Source organism: Eschrichtius robustus, chromosome 6, assembly GCF_028021215.1.
Source record: "Eschrichtius robustus isolate mEscRob2 chromosome 6, mEscRob2.pri, whole genome shotgun sequence".
Taxonomy (NCBI): domain Eukaryota; kingdom Metazoa; phylum Chordata; class Mammalia; order Artiodactyla; family Eschrichtiidae; genus Eschrichtius; species Eschrichtius robustus.
The window spans coordinates 52,780,458-52,804,833 of NC_090829.1; the positions used below are offsets into that span (position 1 = coordinate 52,780,458).

General features: G+C 35.5%; 1 protein-coding gene across 1 annotated transcript in view; it reads right to left on the reverse strand.

Annotated features, from left to right (window-relative positions):
• SPATA16 (spermatogenesis associated 16) overlaps positions 1-24,376 on the reverse strand; it is a 228,246-nt gene that overhangs the window by 115,362 nt on the left and 88,508 nt on the right. The window contains exon 3 of the mRNA XM_068547418.1: positions 14,280-14,369. Coding sequence (XP_068403519.1) covers positions 14,280-14,369 — 90 coding nt within the window. The remainder of the gene's footprint in view (positions 1-14,279; positions 14,370-24,376) is intronic.

The window sequence follows — 24,376 nt, forward strand, 5'->3', positions numbered from 1 at the left end:
TCTTAGCTTAGCTAGTAGCTGGTTAATTTTATTGATCTTTTCAGTGAACCAGTTTTTGTTCTGTTGATTTTTTTTCTAATAATGTTCTGTTTTCAATTTCATTGATTTTGGCTCTAATTTTTATTATACCTTTTCCTCTACTTACTTTGGATTTAATTTGCTCTAATTTTTCTACTTTCCTAAAGTGAAACCTTAGATTATTGATTTCAGATCTTTCTTCTTTTCCAATATATGCGTTCAAGACTAAAAATTTCACTCTAAATACTGCTTTTACTGCACAGACACATTTTGATAAGTTGTATTTTCATTTTCTTTTAGTTGGAAATATTTAAAAATTTCTCTTAAGATTTCTTATTTGACTCATGTGTTAGTTAGAAGTATGTTTAACCTCCTAGTATTTGGAGGATTTTCCAGCTATGTTTCTGTTATTCTTTTCTAGTTTAATTCCACTGTGGTCTGAGAGCAGACATTGTATGATTTCTGCTCTTTCAAATTTGTTAAGGTGTATTTAATGGCCTAGAAGTGGTCTATTTTGGTGAATATTTCCTATGAGAAAGAGGAAACTGTATAATATGCTGTTGTTGGATGAAGTAGTCTATAGATGTCAATTTTGTCCAGTTGATTGATGGTGTTGTTGAGTTCAACTGTGTCTTTACTGATTTTCTGCCTGTTGGATCTCTTCATTTCTGATGAAGGGGTCTTAAAATCTCCAACTATAATGGTGGGTTCATCTATTTCTCTTTGCATTTATCTAGTTTTTGTCCCATATATTTTGATCCTATGTTGTTAGGCACATACACATTAAGGATTGTCATATATTCTTTTTTTTTTTTTTTAAGTATTTGTTTATTTATTTATTTATGGCTGTGTTGGGTCTTCGTTTCTGTGCGAGGGCTTTCTCTAGTTATGGCAAGCGGGGGCCACTCTTCATCGTGGTGTGCGGGCCTCTCACTATCGCGGCCTCTCTTGTTGCGGAGCACAGCCTCCAGACGCACAGGCTCAGTAATTGTGGCTCACGAGCCCAGCTGCTCCGCGGCATGTGGGATCTTCCCAGACTAGGGCTCGGACCCGTGTCCCCTGCATTGGCAGGCAGATTCTCAACCACTGCGCCACCAGGGAAGCCCTGTCATATATTCTTTTTTTTTTTTTTTTTAATATATTCTTGAAGTATTGATCCATTTACCATTATGTAATGTTCCTCTTTATCCCTGAAAACTTTCCTTGGTCTGAAGTCTGCTCTGTTTAAAATTCATACAGATACTCCCACTTTCTTTTGATTGGTGTTAGTATGGTATATCTCTATCCCTTTACTTTTAATCTGTATATGTCTTTATATTTAAATTGAGTTTCTTGTAGACAGGATACAGTTAGGTATTATTTTTTTATCCACTCTGACAATCTCTGTCTTTTATTGGTATATTTAGAGCATTAACATTTAAAATGATTATTGATGAGTTGGATTAATATCTACCATATTTGTTACTGTTTTATATCGCCATTTTTCCTATTTTTGTCTTCCACAATTTTTCTGCCTTTTCTCTTCTTGGTTGAGCATATTATATGATTCAGTTTTTTCCTCCATTTTTAGCATATCAATTATACTTTTTTTTTTTTTTTACTTTTATCAGTGGTTGCCCTAGAATTTCTGATATACGTTTACAACTAATCCAAGTACACTTTCAAATATGCTAGTACACTATACCATTCCACAGATAGTGCAAGTACCTTAAAATAACAAAATATTCCTAATTCATCCCTCCCATCCCTTGTATCATTGTTGTCATTCATTTCACTAATCTGTAAGCATGCATAGGTGCCTATATACATAGACACAAGCATTCATAATTGAATATATTGTTGCTATTATTATTTTCAATAAACTTATCAGTTAGCTCATTTGAGAGTAAAAAAAATTAAATGTTTTTAGTTTGCCTTCATTTATTCATTCTCTCATGCTGTCCCTTTATTTATGTATTATAGACCTGAGTTCCTGACCTATATCATATCATTTTCCTTCTCTTTGAAGAACTTTTTTTTTTTTTTTAACATTTCTTGCAGGGCAGATCTACTGGCAACAGATTTTCTCAATTTTTGTTTGTCTGAGAAAGTTTTATTTCTCCTTCACTTTTGAAGGATACTTTTGCAAGATACAGAATTCTAGGTTGGTGGGCTTTTTTCTCGCAACACTTTAAATATTTCATCCACTTATTTCTTGCTCACATGGTTTCTGAGGAGTAGTCAGATGTAATTCTTATCTTTGCTTCTTTATTTGTAAGATTTTTTTTTTCTTGTGGCTTCTTTTCAGAATTTTTTCTTTATCTTTGAATTTCTGTGATTTGAAAATGATATGCCAAGGTGTAGGTTTTTGGCATTTGTCCTGCTTGGTGTTCTCTAAGCTCCTTGATCTGTGTTTTGGTGTCTAACAATAATATTTGGAAATTCTCAGTCATTGCTTCAAATATTGCTTCTGTTCCTTTCTTCTCCTTCTTGTGTTTCCATTACATATATGTTATACTTTTTATAGTTTTCCCACAGTTCTTAGATATTCTGTTTTTTTTCAGTCCCTTTTCTTTTTGCTTTTCAGTGTACTATTTTGGAAATTCTTATTGTCGTATCCTCAAAGCTCAGAGTTTCTTTTTTCAGCCATATGCACTCTACTAATGAGCCCATCGAAGACGTTCTTCATTTCTGTTGCATTGTTTTTGATCTCTAGTATTTCTGTTTCTTTCTTAGAATTTTCATTTCTCTGCTTACATTATCCATCTGTTCTTGCATGTTTTGTTTTTTTAAAGCCCTTAGTATATTAATTATATATTTTTAAAAGTTCCCATTGTGATAATTCCAACATTCCTGCTACACATCATTCTGGTTCTGATGCTTGTTTCCTCATACTCTGTCTTTTAGCTTTTTAGTATGCATTATAACTTTCTGTTACAAGGGGGACATGAAGTATGGGTAGTTCCTTAGGTAGAAGGAACTGCAGTAAATAGGCTTTTGGTATGTAGTGCTGAGGTGTTGGGGGAGGGTAAGCATTCTGAAGTTCTATGATTAGGTCTCAGTCTATGATTTACATTAGGTGAACCTGTGCTCCTGGACTGTGAACTTCACCAATGCTTCCCAGTTTGTAACCCCATTTAGGTGTGACGCAATGGCAAAAAAGGACTGGAGTTGGGTATTCCTCTTTCCTCATTTGGAAGGCTAGAATGAGCTGGAGCTGGGTATTTCTCTTCCTTCAGGTATGTCAGGCTCTGGTAAAGTAGGTTCACTTGAAGGCAGGACTTGCTAAAGAGAACAGAATGCTCTGGCATATTTCAAAATGGTTTCTTTTCCCATCCTTCTGCTGGAAGCATGGTGGAATTTTCCTCCCGTATTCACTGTGAGGACCTGGTAGAGCACCTGGAGATGAAACTCACAAAAGTGTAGGGGTCTCCCTATGACTGGAGCCCCCCCACACCCTGAAATTTTTAACCTCTCAAAGTTTTCAACATTGAGCCTCCAGAAATTTGTCAGTTACAGTTCAGGTTTTCCTATCCCAGTACTGGTTTCCATGGAGGTTTCTGCTCAGAGATTTCTCTTCCAGTGACTTGGGATTCTCTTTTTCTGTCTCTCCTATTTTGGGACAGCTGGTTTGCTTGTGGTTAATATTTACTGGTCTAGTAGCTGTCTTTTAAGAAGACATGTGCATAGGGGAAAGGAGACATAGCCTGAGGTCCAAGCATAGTGAAGATTGAATAGAAGACCACCTGCATAATGGTTTCTTTAAGAGATAACATTTTCCATGAAAGAGCTAGGAGGAACTCTTACAGAACAAAATAGTGGAACTACATGCCAGTCTTGACCTTGAATCCTGGTGGAGCACAAGAAAAAGTAAGAAAGTCTTCCTTGGGGATTCCTAACCAGAAGTTACACATCCTGGTTTGGAATTCAGATTCACTCTTTCTACCATTTTGGTGGAAGAGTAAAAGGCCAATAATAGATAAAACATTCTTGAAAAAGAATCAGTTGGGGAGGTTTGCTTTACTAGTTATCAAGATATATTATAAAACCATTCTATGTAGGATAGTGTAGTCTTGGCAGTGCAACAGACAAATAGATGAATCAGTAGAATGCAGACCAGAAATCAACATATTCATATGTGTAAAACTGATCTAGACAGAATCAACGTTGAAGATCAATAGCAAAAGGATTTAGTAAGATAATGTCAAGATAATTGACTGTCCACTGAGGGAAAAACATGATAATAGATTCCTACCTCACACCATACCTAAAAATCAATTATCATTGGGTCAAAACTTTAAAGGCAAAGAGGACACTTTAAAATTTTTGAAGACAATACAGGAGGCTATCTTGATGAGCTTGGAATAGAGGAATATTTCTTAAAACTCAAACGGTGCAAATCATAAAGGAATTTGATACATTTGACTACATTAAAACTAAGTCTTTAGGCTTATTTTTTATCAAAAATATCATGAAGAGTATGATTATACAAGCCATAAGTTGGAAAAAATTACTTGCAACACATATTACCAAAGGTTATTAGTATACAGAATATATAAAGCTTCCTAAATTTAATGATAAAAAGACAATTCAATAAGAAATGAGCAAAAGATAAATATACAAATGAACATATCACTAAAGAGGAAACGTGATTAACCAATAAATATTAAAAATGCACAGGCTTATTAGTAATAATAATAAAAAAGAAAAAGTGAATCACAATAAGACAATGCCATTTCAAACTTACCCAAATGGCAAATATGAAAAAGTCTGACAATACCAAATGTGTTTTTTTGTGTGTGTGCAGGAATAGGCATTTGATGATAAGATTAAGCTCGAATTTCAGATTTGCTACTTATCAATGGTGTGATCTCTGACAAATCATTCAAACTGTAGCTTAAGTTTTCTCACCTAAAAAATGCAGAATATAATTTCTTTGCAGAGTTGTGAGGAACAAAGATGATGCAAGACAAGCATCTGACATAAAGTTTGGCAAAGAGCAGGAGGTCATAGATGATAGCTGCTAAAATGGAGATAAACTGGGGTAGTAGTTGAGTAGTATAATGTTTATACCAAAGTTTCACTCAATAGAATTAATTCAGAGTGAATGTATTAGGATTTTAAACCTCATTCTTCAAAGCTTGTAACAACAATAGCAACAGCAATAATTAATTGAGGACTTATTATGTGCCAGGCACTGAGTTTAGTGTTTTATATTCATTATTTTATTTAATCCTTATGCTTACTTTGTAAGGTAGTATTATTATCTTCATTTTATGGTTGAGGAAATTGAAACTCAAAGAGCTTACTTAATTAACTTGCCCGAGGTCACACATAGCCAGTCATTTGTAGCCCTGGGAGTAGAACACAGTTCTTTCTGCCTTGACTGTAATTCTCTAGTGTAGATGATTCCTCTTTAGCAGACAGATACAAAATCAGAACTTTTGACTTATAAGCAATTTTCACAATTAGTGGCATCAGAATTAATTTATGTGCAAAATAGCGTGATGGACCAATGCGGGTATTAAAAAGAAGGGTGAAGAATTTCAGTTTCTGGCAGTGTTAGTATTTCCAGCCTAAATCTTTTGTCAAGGTATTGCTATTTTTGACAGAACTGAGGAAAGGAAAAAAGGGAGAATTGGCATAAAAACCAGGTGACTGAACACTTCTTTTTCTCTGTGTGATTTAAAGTTCCACCTGCCAACCCCAGAGACCTCCACATTGTAACTCCCTTAAAGAATAATTGGAATATCACTCAGACTGAAACAGGATGCTAAAATTCATAATATATTCATACACAAAAATTTTTTAAAGTCACAATCTTGCCTCTTTTAACTCCTTAAAGCAGCGAGAATCTTGTCCTTCAACCCCTTGTTAACAGTGGTCTTTCCAAAAACACAGATGTGCTGATTCAGAGTGAGATGGGATCAAATAGCCTTGGGGTGCAAGCTCGTCTCTCATAGTGCAGTACTTCAGCTAAAGGACTGCTCAACAAATTCAGGTTTCAATGTTGAGAAACTCATTGTCTCTTGAGGTAGCTTCAGCTATCTTCAAAGAGCTCTAATTGTTAACAACAACAGAAACAATGATAATAGCTCATTTTTTATTGAGAGTTTATGATGTGCCAAGTACTGTGCTAAGTGCACAATATAAATTGTCTCATTTATCCTCATAATAACCTCTGTGACACAGATGCTATTATTATCTCCAATTTACAGATTAAAAACATGGAGCTTTTGATCGATTTATCATAATTTTAACATTTACAGACTAAACTCTGATTCACTTGGCAACACTTAGATATTAGAAAACAGCACAAAACTCTGAGTTAAACTGTAGCTCCTTTGGATTAAACTTTTGAATGTTTAATTGGTTTTCTACATTCTGTTATTGTAGAAAATATGGAATCAGGTGGATGTCTGATTGAAGGGAAGAAGGGAGGGAAGAGATCTTTATTTCTTCATATTTTAAACGTGACACCCTAGGGCTTTTCTGCATTCTCTCTTACATTGTCTTCATTGCTCCACCCACTTTTTAAAAGATGCAAGGTTGGATCTATAGCAAAAAAGAGAAATCTTTCTCTGTACTCTGCTACATGCTTTCTAGACCAATATTTGCAGAAAGCGCACACAGTCCAAGAATTGTGCATTTCTAAATTATTTTAGAAATGTTTAAAGGTAATGCAAATGCATAGCATACCATTCAAAAGAGAAAAGGGACAAAAATACCATGATAAACATCAGCAAGATGGAGAATTCACAAACTCAATCAATGTTTTTTTTTCTCTAATGGATTTTCAGATGTTGTTGTTAACAGCCTGACGTAAAATTTTTTTCTATATTTATGTAAGATTATGTGTCCTTGCAGTAATTTACTTATAATTTAGATCATGTTCAAAACTTTTCTTAAGGCAACAGAATTACTTTTTAAGCCACCTGATGTCATTATAGCCTTACATTTAGCGTTTTTATTATAAAATTAGACATTTATAAATCTGCAATGTTAAATCCTTAATACCAAATAGGTGGCTAGAAACTTGAAGCTGTAGTATATTTTAGTGTTCACTTTTTTCCTTGAAATCACAAACACTACACCTTACACATATAAAAATTGGGTGTGCTGTAGTCTTATATTTAACCTAAGTCATGTGAAATGACTAAATATCTCTTTATTAATGTCAGTTTTAGAAATCATACATAAGGAAGCAACATTTTCACAGTGCTTAGGGTTCATGCAGCTTTGTCATATGTAGGGAAAAGGAAAGTCAATTTAGTGGTGGAATGATCATGCCTAACTGTGTGTTATGTATGATTGACTAATGCCAGACCACACTAAAGCTGTTCTCGCAGTGGTGAACTGCCTCCAGTAAAAAGAAAGAAAGCCCTTCAGGCAGATGGCCAATTTAAGAATAAAAATTAGCCTATAGTCTTCATTTAATCTATTTGTGGGCATAAATGAGAACTTACTTTAACCAAAAAACCCTGTGATGTATTTTTAGCATCTTGCATGGTGAATGAATGGATTTTACACTTCCAGTTGAATCAGAACTGTTAAAATAACCTCCCAACACTACTATCATCTCTTCAGAATCACTTGTCTTGAGTCTGCCTGTCAGTATATTCTCCTCCCTTGCAAGATACCTAATAATCTCATTTAAAATCATAGAGTTCCATGACACCAAAAAAGCTGACACAGTTTCTTCGTTGTTGCTACTGTACTACTACCCCTGAGTGACTGCTTATCTACAGCAACACCACTGCCTTATGTTACCAGATTTCTGAACAAACACTTCAGTTAATTTTGGGGTCACCCTTTTCTTTTGACAGATTGTGATTTATATATGCATTATTTTCAATTTCCAGTAGGACCAACTTACATAAGAAAACAACAACAAAATCAAATCCCCAAATCCCCTGCTGGGTCTCAGGAAACTTACCTACTCCCACCTCTACTAACCTCTACTGTTTGGCTTGTCAGTGAGGGTAGCTATGAATTCATGCATCTTGAAATATCATGTTTTGATTTGGCTTAACAGTAACATACTACCTGGCAAAGAAACATCCCTAGAACATCCTGATACCCATGCAGAGCCCAGACCTTAAGTGTTTAAACTAATTCTCATTCAAACATTGATACTCTAATGTGTCACACCTTAGCCATAGCTGACAATTCATTTCTAAAAGAATCTGTGTTTTAAGGAATTTATTGTTTGAGATTTTCATTGTACTTTCATCCATAGAGCAGATTTCTTGAAAATTCAAATATTCTAATTTGTCTCAGAGTATCAAAAATAAGATAAAGCAAAAACAAATGTAACCACTAAATAGTTAAAACAATGGCAATTACCAAGGAAAGTCGAAGTCTTACAGAATGAATGAGATGCTTGGAGAATGGCTTATTAATGACCAGAAGCAAGGGCATACTCACAAAGAAGGGACTTTTCTTTTTTTCAGAAAAGGTTAAGTGTCATGAAACAAGAAAAAAGGGAAGTGCAGAGAAGGAGGATGGGAATGGCAGGTAGCCAAAATGATAAAATAGGAGTGAACTGAAAGGCACTGTCAGAGGTCAAGAGTGAGAGAGGCAAAGCTGAGAAATAGCTAGGAGGGAGAAAATTCTTAGTGTATTAAGAAGCAGACAGATACAACTTGGTGGCATCTCACCAATTTGTTTTTTTAATCCTGAAAAGCTACATGTAATATACAATAGCTCCGAAATCCAGTGTGTCCTTTAGTGCAGTACTTTAAGCAGGGCAAAGATTAAAAAAATTTTATACTACATATTGTATTATTTACTCTATTTCTCACAATATTACATACATTACACGGCACTAAATAATATTATTTCAAAATATAGAGCAGACCAGATTTGTTGTAGATAGTAAACTGGAGCTGTTCAACTCTGTAAGGTAACACCTTTTTCTAACAGTGGACTGCTGTTTTTAGACTAAAATCTTCCCCCAGCTGGCCTTGCACAAACTTTGATGTGGGAAGGAATCCTCATGCTGGTAGGAGGAAGCTCAGCCTTTACTGTTGAGGAATTCAACTCCAGTATTCCTTTAGAGCTGGAGAGAGGACTTGACTTCCCGGCTTCAAATCTGATGCTGTGGCCCACAGCCTTCTGTGGGCTCCCAATCAATTCATCAGATGATGAGTTTGTCAAATGACCAATTTGTTAAATTTATAAATATGCTTATTTACTAAGACAGCTTATTTTAACTCTTTAAAAAATTTGTATTAATCCTACAGATGGATTCGAAGGAGCCAGGGCTCCAGGGTTCTGCAGCCTACGGTTTCTCTCTGTTCTTCATTCTCCCCTCTGTGGGATCCACAGCCCAGATTGTGCTGTGTTGCTCACTGTTCATTTTCCCTATCTTGGCTTTTTCTAGCTTCAGGAGATAAAGTAGAATGCTATTAAAATCTCCTCATTAAATACAAGTTGTTGTAAATGCTATAAACAGTTAAAAATATATTTGATCACACAGGCAAATTTGCTCACTCTCCAAAAATTGGGGAATGGATCTTAAAAATGATGAAATGTTAAAAACAAAAAAAGTGGCTTTTAAAATATGAGAAAGAAATTAGTATAAATTGTTAAACTTCCAAATTAAAATTTTGGTTATGTTAATAAGAAGAAAATAGTCATAGAATATTCAAGAACAGTAGAGTAATAATCATACACACAAGAAGAACATATTTATGAGAATAAATCGTTCTATAACCATAGCTTTTAAAAACTGAAAATTTTCAAAAATTAACAAGATTTGCTGAATGTATTCATGAGGAATATGTACATAAGAAAATGTATTCATATTAATTTGTCAGTAAGATTATTTCTTAAAATAAGGTTCTAGTAAACTTGAAATTTGGTGAATTCTGCAAATTGGTCACCTGGCCAATTGATTCTTCAGAGAACTACATTTTCATGAATGGGACTACTTCAGCTTTCTTATGATGACACCGTGTTTGAAAAACTTGAAGTAATTGCCAACATTTAAAAGTCAAGAAATTTCTTGGAAAGCTCTGAATTATTATACTATTTCTTGAAAAATCTGCAACACTGAACCTATATTTCTATACAGCAGCATTAGCTGGACTTGAATAAGGCTACTCCCTTCAGAAGGGCCAGTGGTAGGGTGACCATATGGCCAGTGTGCTAATGATAGTCCTGGTTTATGCCTGTTTTCCTAGTATAATTCTTAAATGTGCCCACTTTCACTCTCACAGTGTTCAGTCTGAGAGAGAAATTGTACACTCACTCTAGTTAGTGAGCTCCAGTCTTCTGTAGTTCATACAACACCCTTTTATCTTATAATTCACACACCATATGCGTGGGCTTTGTAAGCATTTGAATGTGTTATTCCTGCTCTAGTGTCCCCTGGTCTAGTTCACGTATGTAGAAACACACAGCTAATTCTTCCTTAGTGATGGATAAAGAGGCTTTGTTGTGTTTTCTCGCTTAGTGTTACCTTCTGTTTGCTTCCTCTTACACAGAGTGGTCTTAAATAAAGATTAGGTGCAATGTCATCTATTTTTTGCCTCGTGAATCTTCACTGTAGGAGGCATGACCCTATCACATGACTTTACTACTATGTGCATACTCTTAATATTTACTTTTCAACCAGGGTTGTACCAAGAATTTCATGTAATATCTCCTTACTGATGCAGCTAAATGGTTAGTAATCACAAACTCAGAAACTAGCTAGTTTAATTTGTAAACCCCGAACTTGGTTTGTGCCAAGGCCTGTGCTAGTCAGTGAGCATACAGAGATGAAAGACTTTCTGCTGTTCGTATTATCAAGTTATTAGTTCCTTCATAAAATAGTCTTGACTTTTGTTTGTATGCTTTTTTACATCTCTGCATATTGTTTCCTGGCTTATCATCTTTCTTATGAAAGTAGGCCAAATGTGTGTGTGTGCGTGTGCGTGTGTGTGTGTTGGAAGAGGGACAGATTTGAGCAAGAACATTTTATTTCAACATGTACACTTTTTTTTTTCCCCCAAGGAATTCCTTTATTTTATTTTATTTTTTAAAATTTTATTTATTTATTTATTTATTTTTGGCTGTGTTGGGTCTTCGTTTCTGTGCGAGGGCTTTCTCTAGTTGCGGCAAGTGGGGGCCACTCTTCATCGCGGTGTGCGGGTCTGTCACTATCGCGGCCTCTCTTGTTGCGGAGCACAGGCTCCAGACGCGCAGGCTCAGCAGCCGTGGCTCACGGGCCCAGTTGCTCCGCGGCATGTGGGATCTTCCCAGACCAGGGCTCGAACCCGTGTTCCCTGCAGTGGCAGGCAGACTCCCAACCACTGTGCCACCAGGGAAGCCCTCAACACGTACACTTTTATAGGCAAGGAAACAGCAATGTTAAAGAGCTAGGCTACTGGCTATTTCAGGTAAGTCCTCACAGGCTGGCTGTTTCTTGTGGGGGTTACAGTAATCTCAATTTAGATTTATGGTATGAAAATGTGATTTCATCAATTTAACTGGTGCCAGGTGTCTTCCCAAGGGTGACCAGCATCCCTGCAGAGCCTGTATCAAAATTAAATATCCTTATTTTTATTCGGCTTCCTACCATTTATATATTCGGGCTCTTTCTTCTGGTATGATGTTTCTGAAAAGATATTGACCAATAAAATAAAAGGATCTGCCCATTGTCATAATACCTGTTGTAATCAGTCAATACGTCCATTGACTGATACCCTCTATGCAGTCACATTTCCTATAGCCTCTCTGGTTGACAATCTGGGATTTTGTGAAGCTGTCCTGGAAATCTTTTCTGGACTGTTCTCTATGAATTCCTTCCTGGGTAGAGCTGGTTAGGCTCAGAAAATTTTAGTTAACCCAGTTTCCAGGGACTGGTTGTAAATGGTCTTGGACCAGATGGAAGATGATCTACTTCACTGGGAATCATGGTTTTAAGACTTCCTAAGTTACATGGTAATGGCATTCTTTGGTAGGTGCTTCTCAATCTCAGAAACATGACTGATTGGCTTCTTAGAGGAAATAACCTTGATATTAGGGCTTTTTCAATTAGTTTTAATATAATGTGCTTGTAAGAGACCTGAACCAAACTACCTAAGTATCCAAGCAATTGATTGATAAATATGAATGCTTAATACATTGATTTGTGTTTAGTGTTTTACACTAGAAATCAAATAGCTAAGAGACACTAAGATATTCGTGTTCATGGTTCATAGTATTCTTTCCCTTGAGGGGAAAAGAGGATGACTAATACTCTGTATTAAGGATTGTAATTGCCAAGGAAACCAAGATGAAAAACACTTGTATCTGCTTCTCTTTTGGGAAGTCCGCACCAGTATAGCCAACAATTATCAGGAATTTTCTCAAGGATCATTGTCAAGTTAGTCATCAAATGATATTACACAGATACACTTATTGCACTTCAGGGATATACATGTCAAGGTAAATGGATATTTAGTGCCAGTATTACATGGTAGGTACTGACAAATTCCTAATTTTCAAGTTCTCATTGTTTATTCATTTATTTTAGGAACCATAAAGAATTTTCATCACCACTTTAACTCAAGCAGTTAGGCTGATACAATTAAGTTATAGTCAATGATCTACTGGTATCTGGCTCTCCCCCAAACTCCAAAATCCTGGGTTTGTAGCATTTGCCAGTTTCCACAGTGTAAATTCTCCCAGCAATGCTAATTTCTCCTACAGTTAACAACTGGCTCTCCCAATATTCCTGAATATTTAACAGTGGGCTCTCTAGAGTCTGTACAAGCTAACCAGCACACTACTAGCAGTTTTAACTAGTTACAATCTAGTTCTGAAGTTGCATCTAGCTTTCTCCTATTATCTTTTGATTAGAGTCAGAAGACACATTAGTGAACCACCTCTTAAAGAAAACTATTTTACAGACAACTGTATCTGTTTATGCTGAGCTTATTAGCTTCATTTGTAGCTAGTGACCTTTACAAAGTGTGGGACAGAAGGAAGCTTACTATCATCGCTTAAATTCCTTCTCATTCGCATAGTGTGTGTGGGAAGAGAGTAAGCCACAGGGACAACTCAGTAGACAAAATGAAAAGTAGGACTAATAAAAAAAAAATAGGAAGAAGTCGTATGTGGGTAATGTAAGATAAAACATTCAGGAAAAGAGTATAAGGAAAAATAGAATGTAAAAACGAGATTGATAGAGACCTATTCTAATTTTTAAAAGTGGGCACTAACACACAGGTAAATAGATATTGTGGCATATTGATTGTTTGACTGCAAAGTGAGAGTAGTTGAGATTAATTCTGCCTTCCATATCCATCGTTTAATTGAGTTCAAGTAATTCCTAAGACCATCTTATAAAATGGAATTCATGTCAAACTCATAGTATCAATTTTATGGACTCATTCTATTATCTATTTAAATTTCTTAAACTTCATTTTCCAAGAAAGTGTTATTTGCAAATGTTCTAGAGATAGTAGCCACCAGCAACCTAGGCTCCCCATTCCTATTACTGTGGATTTCTCCCTAGGAGTTATGGTTGGAGTATGTATAGAAACCACTCACACTTTCTTGATAAATTCCTGGGGTGGTAAAGTGGATGGGTAAGGAACAATAGGTACCTATACATTGAGAGATGAAGAAAATTCTTTGAGAGAATTTATCAAAGAGAAGGGGAGTCTGATATGATGATCTTGACTCAGGAATAAAAAGCATTGGTTGTCACAGGTGCAAAGGAATTCTGAGTGTAGCATTGAGGCTGTTGCACAAATCTTGCAATTCTTTGCCGTAAGTCTAGGTTCTGGGGATGAGAATATCAGGAGCTTCTTCACCAGGTTTTTATGAAACATATTGTGGGTCCAAGAGACAATACTTTAGGACACCTCTAACAACCTTTGGTGTTATAACTGATGCCGTCTTCTCTAGAAATGGGCTGCTGGTATCCTTTTTATGTGGGTTGGATTTTATTTCCAGAACTCAAGAAAGAGATAGCCACAAAACTGGGTCCTTACAACCGGGATCAGGAATGTACTTGAGAGCAAGAGGTCAAGTTCATTTCTAATCTTCCCTGGAAGTTTTCCCATCATTATCAGTGACCTCATGGCTGGAAAGTTTGAATTTTACTAAGAGCTATGAACACAGAATGGCTTTAATTAAAGAAAAAGATAGTCAATAATTGTTGGTTTGACGTTTATAAGACAATAATTCCGGTAAAATCATATTCCATGTGAGAAATGGAAAGTTCTATTACGCTATTACCAGAAGCTGAGAATAAAATTAGTTTAACTCTAAATAAGTCTTCACAAAAGTTATAACAAACATACCGGGCAGCTTCTGAATATCTCTCCAGACATCTAAACACTGTTGCCTGACGAAGATGATTTCGGAAATAGGCTGGGTTTAAAACAATGCTCCTGAAAAGATAAGAGAAACGCAAATGTTATTAAGCTTTTGAAAGTCAATTACCAGAAGTGTATAGGAATGAAATAACATTCATTCAATTTTACATACTATATATTTTAAAAGATAACTAGTAACTGGATCATTTTTCTTCCTGTAATTGTCAGTTAAGACAAATAAACAAGCATTATTGAAAAATTAAGTTTGCATGGTAAAAGCAATTTTATTTATAACACAGGCTAACTTTTATAGATATAACAATGGCAACAAATTTGAATCCAACTTATATTACATGTAAGACATGGTGTTATTTTGTTTGTTATATATTAATAAATCAGGCAAAGATCACAGGCAGACATATTTATGGTATGTCTACCTATAATGAGGGAGGAGATTGTTAGCTGCTGAATTTCAGTTAAAAGAAAGGAACTGGAATTTGGGTGACATGTTTGTTTGCACTCCACATTGGGTTCTGTGTTTTCCCCCAGCTGGACAATGTAGTGGAATGGAAGGAGCCCTGTACCATTGGCTAAGGACTCTGGTCCTGAACTTGCCACTTTTGGTAAGACCCTTGTTCACTTTGGGTTTCCATTTTCTTTTATTGAAATTACAAGGCTTGACTTTTGGATAAGATTATCTATCCTTGCTTGCGGATTTTTTCATTATCTCAGAGTTCTGCAGTCTCAGTTCAAGCTCAGATGAGATGATGATCACTCCATAGCTGCCCTCTTCCTCTAGAGATAAACTGGCAGCCATTCCTCTTCCTTGCTTCACTGAGAACCAGGCACTGTTCAAGGCATTTGATATAATGAGGTGAACTAGACAGATGCAGACCATGATTCATCACCAAATGAGGAGACAGCCATTAGTTAAAGTTTAAGGTATAGCTTATATCATAATAGAGTGTTGTGTTATTGATGTAAGATACAAATGTTACAGAACCAACACAGGATTATTAAGCAATCTTTTTGTGAGCCTGTTTTTACAAGTCGCTGAGAATCACTTGGAATTAGTTCTTTATTTTATTTATTTATTTATGGCTGAGTTGGGTCTTCATTTCTGTGCGAGGGCCCTCCCCAGTTGCGGCAAGTGGGGGCCACTCTTCATCGTGGTGCGCGGGCCTCTCACTATCGCGGCCTCTCTTGCTGCGGAGCACAGGCTCCAGACGCGCAGGCTCAGTAATTGTGGCTCACGGGCCCAGTTGCTCCGCTGCACGTGGGATCTTCCCAGACCAGGGCTCGAACCCGTGTCCCCTGCATTGGCAGGCAGATTCTCAACCACTGCGCCACCAGGGAAGCCCCTTAGTTCATTATTGAAGTAAGTGGTTCTTAATCTTTTCTGGGGAGGTTCACAGAGCTTTTTGAGAATCGGATGAAAGCTATGGATCTCTGTCCAGAAAAATGCACATAAACATGGTTGCCCAAATTTAGGTAATTCATGTGACCCCTTAAGACTATTCATGAACTGCAGACTAAAAAAAGTGCAGACAAGAATAATTCCATTCCCAGAAACATTGCTTATAGAAAGAATAAAGTAAAAAAAGAGGCATCTATCTGACGTACATAGAATCATAGAGTTATATGATGATGAGATGGATTGACTGAATAATTCAGCTTACTTTAAACACAAGTGAACAGAATCCAGAGAGGCTAAGGGATCTCTCTGAAATCATAAACTAGTTAGTTGCAATGCTGCTTCACGTTTATTATTATGTTTCCCATCTCTAGCTACAGCACTTCATATTTTACCTTACTCCTTCTCTATGATGATTTCTGAATTAGCGGGGCCTGAGTTAGTAAAGTTTTACTGCATTCTATGACTAGTAATTTGTACAAATGAATACATTAATCTCCCAAGAAAGACCATTTGCTTTGTTGATTTCTGATTAAAATATTGGAAATTTAAAGCCTATTACATAAGTTTATTCCACATCCATACTGAACTATTAATATCTACTACTAATACTTTATATTAATTCAGAAAAAAGTATGTTTATAAAGCATTTTGTGTATTTTATCCGTGTATAAGTAATCTTGTAAAATTAGATCAGAGTGAAAAGAACAGTGCTCTGTCTAGGGGCCTGGGTCTTCCAACTCTGACCAGAACTTTTTCTTCCATATTGTAGCTAATTCTTTCCTTTTACTTTGTAATCTTTATTCACTTATGCATTTTTAGCAAATGTCTGAAAATGTGATGAGACAAAATCCTTACTGAATGACCATTTCTTGTCTTTGACATCTCTTTGCCCATGATGTGGTATTTTGGTTTTGCTATGCTATTCTCCAAAGATCTCGCTTTGCCAGACGTGTTCTTTTGATAAAAATGGATTAGGCTGAAGAAAAGGATGGGGTGTGGTGGGCAGGAGGAGTGTGAGAGAAGGGTTTAATACAATAGAGGGAGGAGGGAGAGGAGGAATGATCAAAGTGGCCTTGGTGGTGGAGGAGATTTCTGTGGGTTGTGAGGGTTGATGAGATAAACACTGTTTCAGTGTAATATTTAAAAAGAATAGATTTTAAAAAAATTGCTCGTAATTACAAGTCCTTTCTTTGGTGCTGAAGAAATACATTAGAGGACATGAGTTTAGAAATCACTATTGCTAAACTAGACTAGGCCCTCTTAAACCATAACACCACCCTATACTAAGCCACGTAAACCACAGCTTCAAAAGAGGGAGCAATAAGACCAGGACCCAGTCTACCCTGACAGGTGGAGGTCTACCTATAAAAGGAAGTTTAGAAATTTGAGATGAGATATTATATTTGGCAGTTTATTACTTTTGGCTCCCTTATAATTATTGCAGCATTCACTGTGTGCTTATAATTGCCCAGTTAGATATTTGGCATGAAAATGCTAGTGCTGATTGTAAAGCCTAGTTTTTATCCTTTTATTGGTTTATTCAATGCTTTCTAAAATGACATACCCTTTTTTTTTGAATTTTATTTATTTTTTATACAGCAGGTTCTTATTAGTTATCTGTTTTATACATATTAGTGTATATATGTCAATCCCAATCTCCCAGTTCATCCCACCCCCTCTCCCCAACCCACTTTCCCCCCTTGATGTCCATACGTTTGTTCTCTACATCTGTGTCTCAATTTCTGCCTTGCAAACTGGTTCATCTGTACCATTTTTCTAGATTCCACATATATGTGTTAATATACGATCTTTGTTTTTCTCTTTCTGACTTCATTCTGTATGACAGTCTCTAGGTCCATCCACGTCTCTACAAATGACCCAATTTCGTTCCTTTTTATGACTGAGTAATATTCCATTGTATATATGTACCGCACCTTCTTTTTCCATTCATCTGTCGATGGGCATTTAGGTTGCTTCCATGTCCTGGCTATTGTAAATAGTGCTGCAGTGGACATGGTGGTACATGACTCTTTTTGAATTATGGTTTTCTCTGGGTATATGCCCAGTAGTGGGATTGCTGGATCATATGGTAATTCTATTTTTAGTTTTTTAAAGAACCTCCATACTGTTCTCCATAGTGGCTGTATCCATTTACATTCTCACCAACAGTGCAAGAGGGTTCACTTTTTTCCATACCCTCTCCAGCATTTATTGTTTGTAGATTTTTTGATGAAGGCCATTCTGACCGATGTGAGGTGATACCTTATTGAAGTTTTGATTTGCATTTCTCTAATAACTAGTGATGTTGAGCAGCTTTTCATGTGCCTCTTGGCCATCTGTATATCTTCTTTGGTGAAATGTCTATTTAGGTCTTCTGCGCATTTTTTAACTGAATTGTTTGTTTTTTTGATATTGAGCTCCATGAGCTGTTTGTATATTTTAGAGATTAATCCTTTGTCTGTTGTCTCATTTGCAAATATTTTCTCCCATTCTGAGGATTGTCTTTTCGTCTTGTTTATGGTTTCCTTTGCTGTGCAAAAGCTTTTAAGTTTCATTAGGTTCCATTTTTGTTTTTATTTCCATTGCTCTGGGAGGTGGGTCAAAAAAAATCCTGCTGCGATTTATGTCAAAGAGTGTTCTTCCTATGTTTTCCTCTAAGAGTTTTATAGTGTCCGGTCTTAAATTAGGTTTTTCATCCATTTTGAGTTTATTTTTGTGTATGGTGTTAGGGAGTGTTCTAATTTCATTCTTTTACATGTAGCTGTCCAGTTTTCCTAGCACCACTTCTTGAAGAGACTGTCTTTTCTCAGCGTATATCCTTGCCTGCTTTGTCATAGATTAGTTGACCATAGGTGTATGGATTTACCTCTGGGCTTTCTATCCTGTTCCATTGATCTATATTTCTCCTTTTGTGCCAGTACCATATTGTCTTGATTACTGTAGCTTTGTAGTATAGTCTGAAGTTAGGGAGTCTGATTCCTCCAGCTCCGTTTTTTTCCTTCAAGATTGCTTTGGCTATTCAGGGCCTTTGTGTCTCCATACAAATGTTAAGATTTTTTGTTCTAGTTCTGTAAAAAATGCCATTGGTAATTTGATAGGGATTGCATTGAATCTGTAGATTGCTTTAGGTAGTATAATCATTTTCACAATATTGATTCTTCTAATCCCAGAACATGGTATATCTCTCCATCTGTTTGTGTCATCTTTGATTTCTTTCATCAGTGTCTTATAGTGTTCTGAGTACAGGTCTTTTACCTCCTTAGGTAGGTTTATTCCTAGGTATTTTATTCTTTTTGTTGCAATGGTGAATGGGATTGTTTCCTTAATTTCTCTTTCTGATCTTTCATTGTTAGTGTACAGGAATGCAAGAGATTTCTGTGCATTAATTTTGTATCCTGCAACTTTACCAAATTTATTGATTAGCTCTAGTAGTTTTCTGGTGGCATCTTTAGGATTCTCTATGTATAGTATCATGTCCTCAGCAAACAGTGACAGTTTTACTTCTTTTCCAATTTGTATACCTTTTATTTCTTTTTCTTCTCTGATGGCCATGGCTAGGAATTCCAAAACTATGCTGAATAATAGTGGTGAGAGTGGACATCCTTGTCTTGTTCCTTATCTTATAGGAAATGCTTTCAGTTTTTCACCATTGAGAATGATGTTTGCTGTGGGTTTGTCATATATAGCCTTTATTTTGTTGAGGTAGGTTCCCTCTCTGCTCACTTTCTGGAGAGTTTTTATCATAAATGGGTGTTGAATTTTATCAAAAGTTTTTTCTGCATCTATTGAGATGATCATATGTATTTTCTCCTTCAATTTGTTAATACGGTATAGTACATTGATTGATTTGTGTATATTGAAGAATCCATGCATCCCTGGGATAAATCCCACTTGATCATGGTGTATAATCCTATTAATGTATTGTTGGATTCTGTTTGCTAGTATTTTGTTGAGGACTTTTGCATCTATATTCATCAGTGATATTGGTCTGTACTTTTCATTTTTTGTAGTATCTTTGTCTGGTTTTGGTATCAGGGTGATGGTGGCCTTGTAGAATGAGTTTGGGAGTGTTCCTTCCTCTGCAGTTTTTGGGAAGAGTTTGAGAAGGATGGGTGTTAGCTTTTCTCTAAGTGTTTGATAGAATTCACCTGTGAAACCATGTGGACCAGGACTTTTGTTTTTTGGGAAATTTTTAATCACGGTTTCAATTTCTTTACTTGTGATTGGTCTGTTCATATTTTCTGTTTCTTCCTGGTTCAGTCTTGGGAGGTTATACCTTTCTAAGAATTTGTCCATTTCTTCCAGGTTGTCCATTTTATTGGCATAGAGTTGCTTGTAGTAGTTTCTTAGGATGCTTTGTATTTCTGTGGTGTCTGTTGTAACTTCTCCTTTTTCATTTCTAATTTTACTGGTTTGAGTCCTCTCCCTCTTTTTCTTGATGAGTCTGGCTAAAGGTTTATCAATTTTGTTTATCTTCTCAAAGAACCAGCTTTTAGTTTTATTCATCTTTACTATTGTTTTCTTTGTTTCTATTTCATTTATTTCTGCTCTAACCTTTATGATTTCTTTCCTTCTACTAACTTTGGGTTTTGTTTGTTCTTCTTTTTCTAGTTCCTTCAGGTGTAAGGTTAGATTGTTTATTTGAGATTTTTCTAGTTTCTTGAGGTAGAATTGTGTTGCTATAAACTTCCCTCTTAGAACTGCTTTTGCTGCATCCCATGGGTTTTGGATCATCGTGTTTTCACTGTCATTTGTCTCTGGTATTTTTTGATTTCCTCTTTGATTTCTTCAATGATCTCTTGGTTATTTAGTAAGGTATTGTTTAGCCTCCATTTGTATGTGTTTTTTTACTTTTTTTTCCCCTATAATTGATTTCTAATCTTATAGCGTTGTGGTTGGAAAAGATGCTTGATAGGGTTTCAATTTTCTTATACTTACCGAGGCTTGATTTGAGACCCAAGATGTGATCTATCCTGGAGAATGTTTTTTGTACACTTGAGAACAAAGTGTAATCTGTTGTTTTTGAGTGGAATGTCCTATAAATATCAATTAAATATATCTGGTCTGTTGTGTTATTTAAAGCTATTGTTTCCTGTATGACACTCTGCATTATTAATTTTCTGTCTGGATGATCTGTCCATTGGTGTAAGTGAGGTGTTAAAGTCCCCCACTATTATTGTGTTACTTTCGATTCCCTCTTTATAGGTGTTAGCATTTTCCTTATGTATTGAGGTGCTCCTATGTTAGGTGCATATATATTTATAATTGTTATATCTTCTTCTTGGAGTGATCCCTTGATAATTATGTAGTGTCCTTCTTTGTCTCTTGTAATTGTCTTTATTTTAAAGTTTCTTTTATCTGATATGAGTATAGCTACTCCAGCTTTCTTTTGATTTCCATTTGCATGGAATATCTTTTTCCATCCCCTCACTTTCAGTCTGTTATGTGTCCCTAGGTCTGAAGTGGGTCTCTTGTAGACAGCATATAGATGGGTCTTGTTTTTGTATCCATTCAGCAAGCCTGTGTCTTTTGGTTGGAGCATTTAATCCATTAATGTTTAAGGTAATTATCAATATGTATGTTCCTGTTACCATTTTCATAATTGTTTTGGGTTTTTTTTTTGTAGGTCCTTTTCTTCTCTTGTGTTTCCCACTTAGAGAAGTTCCTTTAGCATTTGTTGTAGAGCTGGTTTGGTGGTGCTGAATTCTCTTAGCTTTTGCTTGTCTGTAAAGTTTTTGATTTCTTCGAAGGATCTGAATGAGATCCTTGCCAGTAGAGTAATCTTGGTTGTAGGTTTTTCTCTTTCATCACTTTAAATATATCATGCCACTCCCTCTGGCTTGTAGAGTTTCTGCTGAGAAATCAGCTGTTAACCTTATGGAAGTTCCCTTGTATGTTATTTGTCATTTTTCCCTTGCTGCTTTCAATATTTTTTCTTTGTCTTTAATTTTTGTCAGTTTGATTACTATGTGCCTTGATGTGTTTCTCCTTGGGTTTATCCTGCCTGGGACTCTCTGCGCTTCCTGGACTTGGGTGGCTATTTCTTTTCCCATGTTAGGGAAGTTTTCGACTCTAATCTCTTCAAATATTTTCTCTGGTCCGTTCTCTGTCTCTTCTCCTTCTGGGACCTCTATAATGTGAATGTTGGTGTGTTTAATGTTGTCCCAGAGGTCTCTTAGGCTGTCTTCATTTCTTTTCATTCTTTTTTCTTTATTCTGTTCCATGGCAGTGAATTCCCCCATTCTGTCTTTCAGCACTCTTATCCGTTCTTCTGCCTCAGTTATTCTGCTATTGATTCCTTCTAGTGTATTTTTCATTTCATTTATTGTATTGTTCATCTCTCTTTGTTTGTTATTTAATTCTTCTTGGTGTTTGTTCTTTAATTCTTCTCGGTCTTTGTTAAACCTTTCTTGCATCTCCTTGATCTTTGCCTCCATTATGTTTCCAAGGTCCTGGGTCATCTTCACTATCATTATTCTGAATTTTTTTTCTGGAAGGTTGCCTAGCTCCATTTCATTTAGTTATTTTTCTGGGGTTTTATCTTGTTCCTTCATGTGGTACATAGCTCTCTGCCTTTTCATTTTGTCTTTCTGTGAATGTGGTTTTCATTCCACAGGCTGCAGGATTGTATTTCTTCTTGCTTCTGCTCTTTAATTCTTGTCATTAATCTCTGGAAGGGAAAGAACTGCCTAATGATCTCTTTGTGAAAAAATTGATCTAATATGGCATATTTATTCTTTGATGAACTATAATCTTCATTTTTTAAAGTTGCAGAACCCCCCACATTTAGTGGTTTTCATTGGTGTTAAAGGCATTAAGCAATTTTTGGAAGAATAGACATTTTTTTACTATTGTCTTCCAATCCAGGAAGCTGACATTCTCTTCATTCAAATATTCTTTTATGTCTCCCAGTAATATTTTAACCTTCCTTTACCTTTTTTAAAATAGAAGTTTTATAAATTTCTTATTAATTCTAAAGTTTAAAAGTTATCAATGAGAATTATACCTGATAATATTCGTGTGTGTGTGTGAGTGTGCACGCATGCATCTGGGAGCTCACTAGAACTGTAAAGTCTTGATCCCTAAATCTACTGTATCTGCATTTTAACAAGACCCTCAGGTGATTTGTATGCACAGTAAAGTTTGAGAAGCACCACACGTATGTCTGATAAGAATGGGATTTTTTCTATTATACTTCCTAACTTCTTATTGTTAGCATTTAGATATGTATTTTAAAATTACTTAGTTTTGTATCTCTGTTTTTTAATATTGCAGTAATTTAGTTTTATTCACATCATTTGCAAATAATGAAGTTTGGTACTGCTTTTCAATATTTACATTTTGTTTTCCTTCTCTTACTGCATAGGCTAAAATTTTTTTAAAAGGAATTTAAATAAGTGAGGTGATCTAGGGATGCTTTAGTATTTCACTGATAATTATGATTATGAATTAATTTGAGAGAAAGTATTATTTTCCAATTATCAGAAATAAATGCTTAATTTTTTTTCAAATATCCTCTGGATCTATCAACGTGATTGTGTCCTTTGTCCTTTTGTTTTGTAAGGATGACTTGGATTAATTACTGATTCAAAAAAAGCATTAAATTGATAAACAGAATGTTAAAGTCAAGGATTAAGATAGATACCTTTACTTCACTCAAGTTCCTTGGGAGATCTTTCTAGACCTAAGTTTTTTTTTTTTTTTTTTTTTTAGACCTAAGTTTTAATGGTGATTATTACCATTTCAAAATTCAGTTTGTTTTTAAAGGCAATATTGATTTCATGTTCTTTTTTTACATCTTTACATTTATTCTCTAATTTTTAGAAAATTAACTTCTTATTTTAATGTACTTTTAATTAAGTCAATTTTATTGAGGTATAATCTACATATAGTAGTATTCACCTTTTTAAAATGTACAGTTTGATGCATTTTGACAAGTTTATAACCATCACCACAATAAAGTTATAGACTTTTCCCAACCACATCCAAAAGTGACAATGGAGGCAGGAGAATTTCATACCTGTTGCCCCAGAGACATATGTGTTTTGCTTCTACATCTCAATCAGAAGCCTGAAATTTGTGAGTGAGAACATTAGTTATCACTACTTCAGGGGCTTAAGGCTTTAGTCTTTTTATGAGGTTAGGGATCAGGGAAGCAATTTCTTATTTAGGTCAAGATGCCTAAATTCAGTTTCCTTTACCTTGCTTAGTCATTAGCAAAGTAAACTAGCAGTGACTCATTCTCCTGAATGACATCCTTCTTAATATATTAGTGAAATGCTGACATAGTCTTTTAGAAATAGTTGGTAGACCTAGAGAATGCCAGGGATATGAAACATTTTTATTTTGCCAAAGCATGATATCCTTGTGGATAAGATGGTGATATTTATGCTGGATAATGGCATCATTCAATAGAATATAACTTGTTGAACAACTGATCAGTACTGTTGAAGTATGTAGATTATTATGAAAGTTTAATGGCTTGTCCTTAGCCCTTTTTGTGGATGATATTTCCATTAGTGACTAAGATTAAGAGATTGAAAGCATGCCTATAAATTTTTTAGATGGCATAAATTTTACCTAACAAAGAATAATATCACTGATAACAGAAGCAAAATTCAAAATGATATGGGCAGGTTAAAAATCTTATGTTATAGATTCTAAA